Source organism: Dermochelys coriacea, chromosome 10 (assembly GCF_009764565.3).
Source record: "Dermochelys coriacea isolate rDerCor1 chromosome 10, rDerCor1.pri.v4, whole genome shotgun sequence".
Classification (NCBI taxonomy): Eukaryota; Metazoa; Chordata; order Testudines; family Dermochelyidae; genus Dermochelys; species Dermochelys coriacea.
Genome location: NC_050077.1, coordinates 60,455,003 through 60,471,818, shown reverse-complemented (window position 1 = coordinate 60,471,818; position 16,816 = coordinate 60,455,003). Strand labels below are relative to the sequence as shown.

The 16,816-nt window shown below is 42.2% G+C and overlaps 1 protein-coding gene across 4 annotated transcripts in view; it reads right to left on the bottom strand.

The window, feature by feature from the left end:
* Positions 1–16,816, bottom strand: part of NEDD4 (NEDD4 E3 ubiquitin protein ligase) — a 126,775-nt gene that overhangs the window by 88,200 nt on the left and 21,759 nt on the right. Inside the window, exons 2-4 of one of the 4 annotated variants that reach the window (XM_038418647.2) lie at positions 11,383–11,456; positions 2,735–2,813; positions 1,936–1,974 (exon numbers count right to left, since the gene is read on the bottom strand). The exons of 1 other annotated variant lie outside the window; for it this stretch is intronic. In XM_038418647.2, coding sequence (XP_038274575.1) covers positions 1,936–1,974; positions 2,735–2,813; positions 11,383–11,456 — 192 coding nt within the window. The remainder of the gene's footprint in view (positions 1–1,935; positions 1,975–2,734; positions 2,814–11,382; positions 11,457–16,816) is intronic. 2 more of the 4 variants (XM_038418649.2, XM_038418651.2) reach the window with 2 other exon arrangements.

Sequence of the window (16,816 nt, the reverse complement as noted above, 5' to 3'; positions counted from 1 at the left end):
TAAATTACTCCTTCCAATGTACATTACTGTGCACGAAGACACACAATTTCATTTGGCACCTTGCCTGGTTACATCTCTGAAAACTCCACTCTTTAGTCTTGACTAACCCCAAGCAGATGTGTTATCTGAAAGTTATCACCCAAATGCACTCCCCTTTTCCAAAACAGAAAATCCAGTCTTAAAATGGAGCTGTGTCACACCACTGTTAACCAGTTACTGACCCTGGACTATTAATATACTTCTCATTCCATTACTACTTAGTTTCTTTAGTAATCTCTTGTAAGGGTCATCAAGAGGCCTTTTGCAGGTCCAAATAAATGTCAATTGTTCTCCTTTATCCACTAGTTTGACATTTTAAACAATTCTAAAAAAAGGTTAGTGAGGTCCAATTTTTCCTGTGTAGAAGCTGTGCTGGTTAGTCCTAGAAGATAATGATCTTGTATGCCTTCTATATTTTAAATTATTTCAACTAATATACCATGTATATGAGTCCGCTTACTTGTCTCTTAACTCTCAAGATTATTCCAAGCACTTTATTTCAAAGATACACGTATTACAGTTGCAACCTCCCATCCTCTAGTACAGTAGTCTGTTCTAACAAGGCTGCATATTTTCACAAGCAGCTAATTCTTAAATTATTTCAGAAGTCTTTGAGATAGGTCACAAGGTCCAGGTGGCATGATGCTTATTATGTAATCAATTTGTTCCAGCACCTCTTCTTTTGACACATCAATCTTTAATAGTACCTCAACAACTCTCCTGCTCTAGTAAAGGCCTCACCTCAAAACAGTTTCTCAGCAACATCCTTCTCTTCCTAGATTCTTACCTTTTGGTGGCCCAGTGGGTCCCTCAAAAGCCTCGTTCTGAAATGCTTACGGAATCTCTTATTTGTATTTATATTTTTAGCTATTTACTCTGCAATATCTGCCTTGGATCTCTTAATTTCCTTCTTGCATACGGCCTCCTGAAATGGTATCCTGAAGAGAGGATGGGGAAAGGCATGGCATGGAGCAAAAATGGATTGAGTTCTCTTTTCTTACAGTCTACAGGACCTACTGACTTCTGTTTCGCTGCTTCCTCCCCACTGCCAATACTCAGCAAGCACATCTTTCTGCATTTTTCTCTAGAAACTTTACCAATATAACTCTATATAAGTAACCACAAATTCAGTAGTTACATACTTTGTTTAAAGCTGATGGCTCAGTTATCAAGCTTATATATCCATGTTTTTCCAGGCATTACCACTGCTACCAGATCAATATAAAAAAATTGACTAATATGACATTAAGCAACTCTTATCAATATTTTGCTTTGAAATAGATGCATCTTTTTAAATCCCGAATTGGAGTCCAAGTTAGGAGGAGAGTTAAGTAGAAAATGTTAAGTTGTTGCATGCACTCTAGAGGCTGGTTTGGTGCACGTAAAAAGGATTAATAAGCCCTTTAAAAAAAAAAAAAAGGTAAACGTTAGAGCTAACCCCCACCAAAAGTAATGCAGCTGGAGAACTACATAGTTAGGAAGAGCAGCCTATTCAGTGTTTCAGAATATTAAAATTTCTCCTTCAACCAAAAATCAGTGCTTAATAACCCACCTCAAACAGATACATCAGAAACAGAATGCACCCAATGAAGTGAGCTGTAGCTCACGAAAGCTTATGCTCTAATAAATTTGTTAGTCTCTAAGGTGCCACAAGTACTCCTTTTCTTTTATCAGAAACAGACTAACTGGTTCTGTAGATATGAGCTTTTTTCCCCTCATTCTGTAAATTTCTACCCCACCACAAAGAAAATTCGCTACAAGATGGTAATTTTGCACAACACAGCAAGTTGTGCAAGTATTTGTTTTAGTAGTATTAAGTGCATATTAGTAGCAAATATCTTGCATATTACATTAAAGAAGGTAAAAATATATAATCAAACTAATAAAGGCACTTACTCTAAACAAGAACTCTTCATTCCACTTTGGATTCAAGGTCTACAGATAAAGAGACAACATTTTGATTATACATAGTGTTCTGTACTATTATCTTGCTTGAAGATCTGCATCCATTTCAGTTGATGTGACACTCTCAAGCATAAATACATTTTTAATGTTGCTAGTTAAGATACAAACAGTCAGAGGACAAAAACCAGGCCTCATGCTCTCCTCCAGCGTAGCGCAGAAGGGAGCCAACTCACACAAATATTGCTAGATTCTGGCCGGTGCACATGGAAAAGGTGCAGAAAGAATGCCACTGTGGCAGTTATGGAGTGCATGTTAAGCTGGGGAACAGTGATTCTGCTGCATGCTCTCCTCCAAATCCAACTCATTTTGTATTTGTTAGTGGCCTTGAGATTAGTGAGCTAAAAAAATAACTTCTACTTGTCCCTCTATGTGTCGTAGAGGGACTAATAGCAGCATGGCTCTTCAGTGAGCTATGTTAGAGATGGAGGAAGGGAGAGAAAGGTGAAGGCCACATGATGGAACCAGGCCTTCCCATGAATAGCCTACTTTTGAGACTACACACCCCTTTTCCATTCCCTGCCATTAAGAAACACATTGAAATGAGAATTCCACAGCAATGCCACAGCTAAGTTGCAGAACAGTGTAAATTATAGAATGTTCCCTTCCTTAGATTCCCTCAACTCTTACCCCAAAGTGGTAGGGGGCAATGCAGTCCTATTTATTCCAAATCTTAGCTTTCTGCCTGGATTCTTGATAAAATAAGGAAGAAAAAAAAGGAGATAAGTCTAACCTTTTTAATAGTTTTTGTTTGAACACTGGTAAAGATTCCATTCACTGGCTCATACACTGTCACCTTCACATAAGGATCACTGGAAAAAAAGGGCTGAAGTTAAAAAAAAAAAATCTCCAACAGTTGTCTGTGTTATTCTTAGTTTTTAAAATGTTTAAATGAACAAGAGTTGTGAAGATTCTTACATTTCAAGGCCAGAAGGGACCACCTGTAGAACACAGTCCAAAGAACTTAATCAAAAAGCAATTCCTTTTTGAACTAGACCGTAGGCTTTAAAAAACATCCCATTTTGATTTAAAGATAGACAGTGAGAGAATCCATCAAATCCTAAATTGCTCCAATAATTACCTCTACTGTTAAAAATGTACAGCTTATTTCCAGTCAAAATTTACCAAGCAAGCTTCAACCTCCAGCCATACCCTTATCCGCTAAAAAGCCCATTATGAAATAAACTGTTCCCCATATAGGTAATTATAGACAGTGATGAATTCACCCCTTATTCTCCTCTTTGTTACCTTGCAGAGCTCTGTCTGTTCAGTTTATGTTTTCTAATCCTTTAATTCTTGTGGTTCTTCTCAAAACCTTCACGAGTTTATCAACATTCTTCAATTGCTGACCACTAAAACTGGGAACACGGTGTCACAGTAGCTGTCACACTACTGCCAAATACAGAGATAAAATAATCTCTCCCCTCATACTTGAGATACCCATTTATGCATCTAAGGATCCCATTAGCCCCTTTCACCAGTATCTCACTGAGAGATCATGTTCAGCTGATTATCCACCATGACTCCCAAATCTTTTTTGGAGTGCTTTCCCAGGATAGTTTCCCATCCTGTAAATATGGCCTATATTCTTTGTTTCTAGATGTATACATTTACATTTAGCCATATTAAAATGCATTTTACTTGCTTGCACCAAGCTGACCAACCAATCCAGATGGCTCTGTATCAGTGACCTCTCCTCATTATTTACACCACCCCAATTTGTGTCATCTGCAAACTATCAGCTATTTTGTGTTTTCTTTCAGGTCATTGATAAAAGCGTTACATAGTGTAGAGTCAAGAACGAATCCCTGTGGGACCCCACTAAAAACACCCCTTCTCCATGATTTTCTGTTTACAATTACACAGAGACCTATCAGTTAGCCACCTTTTAACGCATTTAATGTGTGCCTTGTTAATTTTGAATAGCTTTTTTTTAATCAAAATGTGCAATACTGTGTCAAATGCCTTACAGAAGTCTAAATATATTAGATCATCACTATTGCCTTTATCAACCAAGCTTAAAATTTCATAAAGAGATATCAGTTTGACAGGATCTATTTTCCATAAACACTTAAGTGGCATTAATTATACTGCCCTCATTTAATGCTCAATTAACAAAATCCTATATCAACCACTCCATTATCTTGGCTGGAATCAACATCAGACTGACAGGCCTATAATCAAACACATCATCCTGTTTACCCTTTTTAAATATTGGCACATTGTGGAAGTTCCAGAGGAACTAGTGTTCCAAGATTTATTTAAAATCAACATTAATGGTACAGTGCTCAGCCAGCTCTTTAAAAATTCTTAGATTCAAGTTATTCAAAAAGACTAACGTTCTCCTGAGATACTGATGAAATGGAAAGTGTTATATGATCCAATTACATTTCCCACCCCCCAAATACAGACCAGAAATATTTATTGAATATCTTAGCCTTTTCTCCATTATCAATGCTAATTCTACCACCTCCATCTAGTAATGGTCCAACACCATTACTAGGATTCTTTTTATTCCTTATCTACTTAATTGTCTATTAGCTTTTAAACAAAGCTCTGCCTACACTAGATAATTCTAGGCAATTAATTTAAGCACATCTGATTAAATGTGTCCATACTAGTCATTCTGTTTCACATTCTGCACAGCATTGTAGTTTTGCCCTGTGTTCACATTTGCACTGTTCTAAACCATTTCAGCAGAGACTTCTCGAACCTCTCAGTTTCCATCAAACTTCTCAGAAACAGTGACTTCCTGTACATTTAAAAAAAAAACCCACTAATTTACTATAGGTCAAGATTGGATTACCTAACTGTGCAGTGGGACTGTTTTCAGTATTTAAGTGCAACCCATTGTTCAATGAGGTTTATGCATTCATTCTGTAAAGGACTGACAGAGGATACCAATCAGTTAAGCCTCTCAGCTAGACAGTGTGGCTCTTCAACTATAGCTGTAGAAATTCAGGTTTTCAGCTCTGGAAGTCCCTGGCTCAGTCTGTGGTGTTGGTCAAGCTGGAGAACATCACATTAGCTAATATTTGTAAGCCAGCCCGAGCACTAGCAGTAATGATAGAAAATTGACCAAACAGCTTAGAAAAATACGTGTGTCATGAAGACACAACTCTGTGAAATTAGTAGCATCTCAAAGGAACAGGTACTTAAGGATAAACTTCATATGTAAAAGTTATCCCAATGAGCCAGGTATGCAAGCTCAGTATTTTTATTTTTTTTTTTTAAACCAAATCTTGACAAACTAGTTAAGTTACTGTATCAGAGGGGTAGCTGTATTAGTCTGGATCTGTGAAAGCAGCGAAGAGTCCTGTGGCACCTTGTAGAAGAACTGACATATTGGAGCATAAACTTTTGTGGGTGAATGCTCATTTCGTTGGATGCATGTAGTGGAAATTTCCAGAGGAAGGTATAAATATGCAAGCAAGAATCAGGCTAGGGATAACGAGGTTAATTCAACCAGGGAGGATGAGGCCCTCTTCTAGCAGGTGAGGTGTGAACACCAAGGGAGGAGAAACTGCTTTTGTAGTTGGCTAGCCATTCACAGTCTGTGTCCATTCACATGGACTCCTTCTGAGAGCCGAAATGACAGTCTGGACCTATACACAGAATGCTTCCGCCGATGTGCACAGGCAGGAATTGTGGAAAAACGACATTGCTTGCCTCATAACTTAAGTTGTGCAGAACACAATGCCATCCACAGCCTCAGAAACAACCCTGACATTACAATCAAAGAGGCTGATAAAGGAAGTGCTGTTGTCATCATGAACAGATCTGACTACCAAAAGGAGGCTGCCAGACAACTCTCCAATACCAAATTCTATACGCCACTTTCCTCAGATCCCACTGAGGAATACACTAAGAAACTGCAGCATCTACTCAGGACACTCCCTAAACTAAAACAGTAACAAATCAACATACCCTTAGAGCCCCGACAGGGGTTATTCTATCTACTACCCAAGATCCACAAACCCGGAAATTCTGGACACCCCAACATCTTGGGCATTGGCATTCTCACTCAAGGACTGTCCAGATATGTGGACTCTCTACTCAGACCCTACGCCACCAGCACTCCCAGCTATCTCCATGACACCACTGATTTCCTGAGAAAACGACAATGCATTGGTGATCTTCCAGAAAACACCATCCTAGCCACTATGAACGTAAAGGCTCTCTACACAAATATCCCACACACAGATGGAATACAAGCCGTCAGGAACAGTATCTCTGATGCCACAGCATAACTGGTTGCTGAGCTCTGTGACTTTATCCTCTTGCACAATTATTTCAAATTTGGTGACAACATATACCTCCAGACCAGTGGCACTGCTATGGGCACCCGCATGGCCCCACAATATGCCAATATTTTTATGCTGACCTGGAACAATGCTTCTTCAGCTCTTGTCCACTCACGCCCCTTCTCTACCTATGCTACGTTGATGACATCATCATCATCTGGACCCATGGGAAGGAAACCCTGGAAGAATTCCATCACGATTTCAACAGCTTCCACCCCACCATCAACCTCAGCCTGGACCAATCCACATGGGAGGTCCACTTCCTAGACTCCACGGTGCAAGTACATGACCGTTACGTTAATACCATCCTATATCGAAAACCCACCGACCGCTATGCCTACCTTCATGCCTCCAGCTTCCATCCTGGACACACCACACAATCCATTGTCTACAGCCAAGCACTGAGTTACAACCGCATTTGCTTCAACCCCTCAGACAGAGTTCAACACCTACAAGATCTTCACCAAGCATTCTCAAAACTACGAGGAGGAAATAAGGAAACAGATCAATAGAGCCAGACGTGTACCCAGAAGCCTCCTGCTGCAAGACAAGCCCAAGAAAGAAACCAACACAACTCCACTGGCCATCAGCTAAACAGTCCTCAGCTAAAACCTCTCCAACACATCATTGATCCACAACCCATCCTGGACAACGATCTCTCACTTTCACAGGCCTTGGGAGGCAGGCCAGTCCTCGCCCACAGACAACCCGCCAACCTGAAGCATATTCTCATCAGCAACTACACACTGCACCATAGTAACTCAGGAACCAATCCATGCAACAAACTTCAATGCCAACTCTGCCCACATATCTACACCAGCGACACCATCACAGGACCTAACCAGACCAGCCACACAGTCATCGGTTCATTCACCTGCACATCCATCAATGTAATATACACCATCATGTGCCAACAATGCCCCTCTGCTATGTACATCGGCCAAACTGGACAGTCCCTACATAAAAGGATAAATGGACACAAATCAGATATTAGGAATGTCAATATACAAAAACCTGTAGGAGAACACTTCAATCTCCCTGGACACACAATAGCAGATTTAAAGGTAGCCACCCTGCAGCAAAAAAACTTCAGGACCAGACTTCAAAGAGAAACTGCTGAGCTTCAGTTCATTTGCAAATTTGACACCATCAGCTCAGAATTAAACAAAGACTGTTGTTCTGGACCACGGTGTTCGAAGCACCACAGGTCCGGCAGGAGTACTCTGAGAAAAACTAGGCTTACACACAGCTGTGAGTTATTGGCTTTACTGCAGGTTAGTGACCCACCCACAAGGGGACTTCAAGCGTTGCAGTCATGAAGGCGGGGAAACCAGCACACCGGAGCTCTGCCTGGGACGGAGTCCAATGGAGGGGCAGACGGTCAGTGTTAATAAGCACTACACAAAAACAGCTCATGAATATAGAATTAGGTACTTCTCAAAGGGGGGCTTTCCACTACCTGGTGAAGGGCCATGCAAAGCAGCTGTGTCCTTCAAGAACTCTCTCTATCCCACAATAACGAAGCAGATATCTATGTCCCACAGTAACCTCTCGGCTCGAGAAAGCGGAAGTTCCCTGGCTAGGCCGTAACAAAAGTCTTCCGCAGTCCCTTACAACTGTGAATAGCTAGCCAACTACAAAAGCAGTTTCTCCTTCCTTGGTGTTCACACCTCAACTGCTAGAAGAGGGCCTCATCCTCCCTGATTGAACTAACCTTGTTATCCCTAGCCTGATTCTTGCTTGCATATTTATACCTGCCTCTGGAAATTTCCACTACATGCATCCGATGAAGTGGGTGTTCACCCACAAAAGCTTATGTTCCAATATGTCTGTTCTTCTATAAGGTGCCACAGGACTCTTTGCCACTTTTAGTTAAGTTACTGATAGTTAACCACATGAAATGAGTCCTAGAAAACCTTTATAGGATACCAAATCATAGTCCCCCTATCCTTTTATCCATATTCCACATGTGGAAGCACACTACTGGTGTTAGAGTTAAGCAAATTACAAGAGATCCTTTCCAAAAGGCATTGCTCTGATTAAGGAGCATCAGCTCTGAGGCACCAACTAAATAGGAACTTTTAGTCCCATATTGAAGATCCAAAGATTTAACTCCCTGCTGTGATATCAGAAATTAATCTTACTAAAGGCGGCAATGGTTTCTGTTGCATCTACATTAGGCAACTTTACACCTTAAATTCAGTATCTGTGTTAGCAACTATGGAAGGTACAACAGAAAGGATTCAGACATTTAGTGTTAAAGGACAGTTTCAAACAATTGGTATTTTTACTGTCAAGTCTTGTAACACTACAGCTTCTACTGACAACGATGCACTAAACTAATAGCAGATTAAGGCTATAGCAGTGACACAAGTTAATGGGTTACACAAGTCCATTTAATAGTAGATAACCTATACCGAGGAGATGAAAACAAAAAAGTGTTTTTTGTTGTTCTGTGTAAAAACCACCTGTTTCCAAGTATAAGATTGGGCTCAAACGAAATCCTGCTTCTTGATCCCCAAATGCTCCCTTCTTCTGATCTAATACTTCAGTGTAATCTTAAAGGTCTTCGTATAGCACGTCCACCATCAGATTACTTGAAACTGTTTTTTGTATGTGTACAGAAATGATCAACTGGAGTCATAATATTTTCACAGCTAACCAGCTGATTCTGTCTTAAAAAGGTTGTAAAGTCAGAGTAAGAGTCTGAATGCACAGGTCTGGCTTTTCAGCAGGCTTCCTTGTACATCTTCCATATATGTGAGTGTGCTGAGTCCCTGTGCCATTGAGAGAATCAAGAGGCTGTTTCACAAGCTGAGAGAGATCTGAACAGAGGCTAGTTAACATACAACAGCTCTTTGGACAAATGAACTTTTGTCTGCTTGAAGGAGAGATAGTAAAAAAAGATAAGCCTTAGAATTGCACAAGAGCCATTTAAATTCAACTACCTTGAACAAGGACTGAACTAGTCTGTTATACAAAGCCAAAATTCAGTGCTATTTTAAACTGGTTTCTTCATGCTGGGTGAATGCTCAAGGAGTTTTGTTCAGATTTAGTAAGTATAAAAAGTTTTGGCATAAGAACAATTTTGGCATTACAACAAAAGAACATGATTTCCAAATGAATATTTAAATTGTAATACAGAAAGCTGTTCTTTATTTTGTTTAAAGTACTGACACCACCATATTTGAGGTTAACTATGGTTATATACAGAGAAGTAAAAAGGTAAGAGATTGTCTGACAACATTACAAAATACTCTGACTTCAGTTTAATGTCAGAAAAATACCATTACACATGGTGGTATATTCTGTAAAGCCAGTGTTAGAATCATGGTGTTACTATACACGTGCCTGAGCAACGGGCAAGGATATTAATACTAAACATAGCTATCCGTGTTGAGTGGGCCTTCCTAAACTTCAAACTGTGCCACAGAAAAGGCGAATTTTACTAAGAGTTATGTAGCACCAGTCTCCAACCCTACAGGAATCCCTGCAAATTATTTCCATTAGTACACGGGTTCTCAACCTTTTTCTTTCTGAGCTCTCCCCCCTCCTGCAACATGCTATAAAAACTCCACAGACACCTGTGACACAATAACTAGTTTTCTGCATAGAAAAGCCAGGGCCAGCATTAGGGGCTGGCAAGCAGGGCAGTTGTCTGGGACCCCATGCTGCAGGGGCCCCTGCAAAGCTACATTGCTCAGGCTTCAGCTTCAGCCCTGGGTGCCAGAGCTCAGGGCCCCCCACCCCCAGGCTTGAGCCCCAAGCAGTGGGGCTTTAGACTCGCTGGTGCCCCAGGGTAGAAGGCCAATGCCGGCCCTGCTTAGTGGTCCCCCGAAACCTGCTCACAGCCCCCAGGGGGCTCCAGACCCCTGGTTGAGAACCACTGCATTAGTAGACAGTCTAGTCCTCACCCACAGAAAATGTTTTAAGTCAGTTTGATCATCCCCTGCCCTATACAGACTGCTAGTTTGATAGCTGTGTTAGCCAAGTGCTTCTGCTTTCTACAGTCACCCACATCTATTGAGCTAGTGGATTGTGTGCCATATTCTAGTTCAATGGTCACCAACCGTGCGATCGTGATTGACTGGGTCGATCCTAGAGGATCTCCCTGACAATAGTGATCTCCAGTGGCACAGTAAGGCTGCTGCTAAGACAGGCTCCCTCCCTGCCCCGGCCCAATGCTGTTCCCAAAGCCGGCCCAACGCTATTCCCGAGGGGGGAGGGGAAGCACGGAGTCTGTTTTAGCAGCAGCCATGCTGCACCGCCAACCAGGAGCTACCAGAATTAAGTGCTGCCTGGCAGAAGGCTGCACCCCAATCCCCAGCCCTGAGCCCCCTCCCAGAGCCAACACCCCAACCCCTTCCTGCACTCCAACACTCTGCCCTAGCCCGGAGCCCCCTCCTGCACCCAAAATCCCTCCAAGAGCTTGCACTCCTCACCTCCTCCTGCACCCCAAACCCCTGCCCCAGGCTCAGCCCAGAGCCCCCTCCCACCCTGCAAACCCCTCGGCTCCAACCAGAGCCCACACCCTCTCCCAAAGCCCAACCTCCTATCCCAGCCTGGTGAAAGTGAGTGAGTGACTAAGGGATGACTGAGTGAGCAGGGCAGGGTAGATCCTGGGTTGCCCTTAAACTCAAAAAAGTAATCTTGGGCGTAAAAAGATTGGAGACCACTGGTCTAGCTCCTACCAACGTTCAATGCAGGTGCTACTCCCAGCTGCTAAGGCACAGATAAGAACAGTGATTACAACATTCACAGCTAATATTTTGAGCTATTGTGATTAGCTACAACCTTACCTGCAGAGAAATATGCATATGACACCTGACCAAGTAGACTCTTGGGCAAGACAGCAAGGAGTCTTCAGTTTGACAGCCTTTTTAGAAAGGAGCAGAGACTGGATAATTAGCATATTTTGATTTTATTTTTTTTTTTGGGCGCAAGGAAGTTTAACAGGTCTTGAAGGTACATTGGTACTAGTTGGGATAGTAAACAGAGTATTATCCAATATTAGATTTCTGTGAAGAAAATGATGTACCATCAACTCTGCCTCTCCAGACCAAGCATATACCCTTACCTGGCTCCTAAGATATCCTTTTTGGCCAGACCAATTCCAGCTATGATCTTCACCCTCACAATTCGTGTGTTTTCCTGAAATATAAAATAAAGTTTTCACCCTATTTATAGTTAGAGTCCATCCCAACCTCAATTTAAACTTTATTTTACCATAGTTTAAAAAACAAAACCAACCAACCAACCTTTGGAATAACTGATTTCAGACTGAAAGCTAGTCTAATCCAGATACTATATTTTGATGGAAATCATCCTGAATTTCAGTAGCAGATTTGTTTTACTTGCATCCCTTACTAAATACTACCCCCACTGATTCACACCATACTAAAAACAGAGTTTAGTTAACTTGAATTGCCAATATCCCAAAGTTATCATGATATGTCCTCCAGATTACACATTTATTTCCTGGAAGACCAAAAGAACGAAAAGTCTGCTCAAGAGGATGAGTCAGTCAGTAAGGAAGGAAATTCCCAGAGACAAAGAATAACCGAAAGAATAAAGGATTGTTATATGCTGCAAACAGGTTTTTCATTTGTATATAAAAACCTCAACATTTATTACTTCTGCAAAATGCTCTTTTATGGGGAACATTTTACTTCAAGTGGTAGGTAGTTAACCTAAAGATGGTTAACAGAGAGCAAAGCCAGATCTAGACTAGGAACTTTTTTTGTCAGTAATATTGGTTAGGGGTGTGATTTAAAAAAAAAAAAATTACATTTGTGTACTGGCAAAAGCCTTAATGTAGACAGTTAAACAGATCTGAGTGCTTTTGCCAGGATAGCTTATTTCATTCAGGGGGACTGGTATAAACTATATAGTGACAAAAGCACTCTTACTGATCTATGTTGAGTCTATACCAGCAAACCTTTTTAGTGCAGACTAGACCTTAGTATCACTACAGTTTGTTTTATTAAATTCTAGGTGTTCCTTCAGCGGGGGTGGAATTGATTGCTCATTATTCAGGGTAGAGCAACAACAGCTTAATTTAGGAACTATATATTCAAAACAAAGTTGGCATGCTGTGAGGCTCTGTATACCATAGCACAGGATGCCTTATCAAGTTTAATAGATTCCAATGCCATTTTGTAAGGAGAAGGATTAACAATTCCCATCTTTCATAATAGCTTTGTGAGGGATCAGTAGTTTGAGACCTCTCTGCTAGACCCACAGATGAGTCATGCCTCCCTATATGGGTGTGTGTGTGAGAGACAATCTAAAAGGGGAGAACACGTGATTGCCCCATATGTCTCCTCTGCCCAGCAACATTACCCCCACCCTGCACCCAGCTCGGGTCCGCTGCCACTCTCCCCACCCAATGTTACCCGAGTGGGGGGGAAAGGGATTCTGTCCTTCTCCCGGCATGTTTGGCTGCTCTACATGGCAGCTGTGCCCAGGCAGGCTGGACTTGCTTCTCATGCAGCTAAAGTGGCCACTCTGGGTCTCTGCTCTATGTGGTGCAGCAGCTCCCTGAAAGGTGGTGGTGCCCCCCCACTCTGCCTCTGCAGACAGGGGCCATGCGAGCTGGAAACATGCAAGAGGGAGGGGACTCCGGCTCACTTGGCCCGTCCCTGGCAGCCAAGCTCAGGCAGGTGGATGCTGCTACATTGCTGGCAATCACGTGGTCACCAAAAGCTTTTGTGGCATAAGACTGCAATGACCACCATAAAATAGTGTGGATGGATATTCACTTTAAGGACCTAGCTAGAAATTGATCCACGTGATGCTCAATCTGTAAGGGAGCTATGGCCCTTTGGGATTTGCCATGATGGAGTGCAAAAAAAAAAAAAAAAAAAAAAAATTCCTTCCCGCAACATCAGATTGGGGAACAAGAGATTCCCCCCATTCCCAACTTTAAAATTTTTAGAAAGTCACTTTGGGCTAATAACCTTGAAGAGAAAATGCTCAAATGGTAGTTTGGTGTGCTCAGCACAGGGAAGAGGGCAAGGACATGTGGTGTGGGTTTTAACCAGGCCACAACTTCTATTAGTCAAATTACATCCATGGTTCCTGCTGAGGTACAGCCCACCAGTCACTCCCACCTCACTGATCCTTTGCCAATTCCCGAGGGTTCCCTCTGCAGGGGGAGCCAATCATCACAGAGCATCTCTGGGTGCCTCCACTCACCCACTAGCATCCCTGCCTCTTTCAGGGTTGAGGCAAGAGGGGACATAGACCTCCCCCCCAGCCAACACTGCCATCAAGTGCATTGGTGAGGAGGTCCCTTATGCTAGTGCCCCACCCCCTGGTTTGCATTTGTTCCTAGGGGTTAGTCACAATGCCCCCATTTTGAAAGGAGATGCCCACCATGTTGCCTTTTTGGATCTGGAGCCTAAACCAGTAAGTTCCTGCACTGGGCACCTGCCAAAAGTTGTGACAATTAAATGACTCAATGGTCTAAACTGTGACCTCTGGGAGGGAGAGAATTCCAGCCCTTCGGTAGCCCAAAACCCTGTCCCGAGGTTCTGCTACAAGGCAGGCAAGAAACCCAACCAGCATTGGCCAATCTGCTGGTATAGTGAAAAATTCCTTTCCAGCCCCAAAGCAGGCAACAATCACAGCCCACAGTGACCTAGATAAGAGATGGAGGGTGGATAAACTATTGAAAAATCAGCAAATAGGAAGTGGCTCTGAGCACGACTCTTATGGATCCAAATCTTATGCGAAATCCCTCAAGACCTTATGGCGCCAAATCTTGTGAGATCTCAAGCCTACCCCAGAAGTCCGGCTGGAGACTATAAATCTTGCAGGACCCAGCCTATACTGTCCTTTTGCCCTCTCCCATTTCAGGAGCCACCAAAACAAATCCCTCACTAGGCTCGGGGCCCTCTTTGCAAAGCTACAACTATATTATGCTATTTTTTGCCTCTTCCCCAAGTCTGTTAAACATATTAGCTACAGTAGAGTTTGGTGCTTAACTCATTTCTATCATCATAAAAACGGAACCACCAGGTATTAGACTTGACAGTTTGTTGAACAGTTCAATTTAGGGAGTCTTTTTTAAAAAAAAAAAAAAAAAAAGCTGTAGAGTGTAATCAGTCAAAAGCTCATGACCTAATACTAGATTAACCTAGTAAATATACAGAGCTAAGTACGGCAGTCTGAATATACTAGACTGTTGGTATGAACAATGTACTCTTTATCAATAAAGCTTCAATACAAGAATTAATGAAGAATGAATGGCATTTCACATCATGCATATAACAACCCAAGACAAGTCTGCGTTTATGCAATAATTTGATAGGCTTAAGAGAGACGAAATTCAACAAATTCCAGCATATACACAGCTTCTCAGAAAACGAGATGAAGCTTGCACTGAAATTTTTTTTAAGTAGTTCAAGTATTTTTATTCACCTGAATGACTAGACCTGCACATTACCAGTCTTAACTTTAACACTGGGTGAAGATGCAGTCTCAGAAGATTCTGTAGACCAAAGAACTTTTGAAAGGCACAACCTGTGACAGCATTTTCTAAACTGGAGACTTATTGCAGTTTGCTACTTTGTGTGGTTAAAATGAAGTTTGGTTACATAAAAACTTGGGTGCCAAACAAAATCCACAAAGGGAATTTAGTCTCCTAATTTGTATTCAGGTTCCTAATGTCCATTGATTTCAATGAAAATTATGAGCTTAAGGGGCTTCATGGATTCTGTCCCAAGAGCCAAAATTTATACACAGTACATACAGTTTAATCTTTAAAAAAAAAAAAAAAAAGCATAGTAACACCATATCTGCACTGTTAAAACTGGAAGATTAGGCAGTAACACCCACCCACATTCTTCAAAAGCCGATCTTTTGGCCACAGATAGAGTTCTGTATTAGTCACTACAAGCGACAAGGTGGGCAAGATAATATCTTTTATTGCACCAACTGTGGCCCCAGACCTGAAGAGCTCAATGTGGCTCAAAAGCTTCTCTTTCTCACCCACAGAAATAGGCTCAATAAAAGATATTACCTCACCCACCTTGTCTCTTTAAAATCCTGGGACGGACATGGCTACAACTACACTGTATTAGTCACAAGTCAGTTGTCCATGATGGTTTCATCCAAGACCAACCTCTTCTGAAAATCTTTAGTAGTGGAAAGGAGTGGGAGAGAAATCCATGATGTGGTAGGATCAAAGGCCTGGTCAACACAACTAAGTTAGGTCAACACAAATCCACTTGCATCAACTTAGTTATACAGGTGGCTACACTTAAATTGGTCTCTCACCTGGTTAGCAGCCAGTTACAGTGAAGCAGTAACACCACATCTCAGAGCAGCACAGAGCCATGGTCATCCTAGTGAGGTCAACACAGCATGAGTAGACACTGCATTAGTTGTGTTGACTAACAGTCCTCTGTCACGAATTCCACAATTCCTCTCTCCCTGCAGTGATCATTCCAGTCAAAATTTCTACTGCCCTGGAGTCACAGAGCCTGGACGCCTGTTCTCCTACCTCCTACCACAACTTCCTTTCAGCCCCACCCCCCACATATATTTGAAATGTCTTTTCCTTATTGTCCACCTTAGTGAGCAGAACCAGCAGTTCACCTTTGTTTGCATCCAATTGCTCAACCGACCATGCCAACTACACGCACACAGAGAGTTATTAGATGTATTCCAGCTTAGAAGAGGGAAGTAGTACAGGATCTCCTTGGCCTGTGCGAAGAAGAGGCTGTGCAAGTACAGCTATGGCTCACTCACAGAATCAACAACTTTAGGAGTAGATTGAGCAGGGGGATGCTGGCAGGGGATGCTGGCAATGGGGCATAACAGGGATCAGCAGCAATGCAGCATAAAAGTGAAGGAACTATGCTAGGCATACCACAAAGCAAGGGAGAGCAACACAAGACCTGAAGTTGTACTGCAGATCTGCTGCTTTCACAATGAACTGCATGCCAAACTTATCAGTCACCCCATTGGTACCCTGCAGATGACTGTTGATATTAGGGATGTAAAACAGTCAACTGTTAACCGGTAAGCATTACTCTTATCAGTTAACCCAGCATAACTGTTAACCCCAAGCCCTTGGTGGCCCGCATCTGCTAGCCGACCCCAGGAGTGGCCCTCCGACCTGCGTCTGCTGGGCAGAGCAGCCCCAACCATTTAAATCTGTTAAATGATGATATTTTAATCGTTTAACCGATGAACTTTTTAAACAATATTTACATCCCTAGTTGATGCCTATGATAACGACCCTCGTCCTTGCTGTTCATGGCAGGGAGGAGAAGACAGTGGACTCAAAACACGTTGAGAGCCTAGACCTATTTGAAACTCCAGAGGAGTCTAGCCAGTCCTGCCAGGAAAGCGCAGATGAGCCGTCTGACAAAGGGGGAGAAGCTTGGATAAGTGTGTACATGAACTAATCTTTGCAGTGTGTTTTGTTTATTTGTTTTCTTTTCCCTCAAACCTTCTCCCCCCCTCCATTCTTCCCAGGACCTTTGTCCCCATATAAAAAT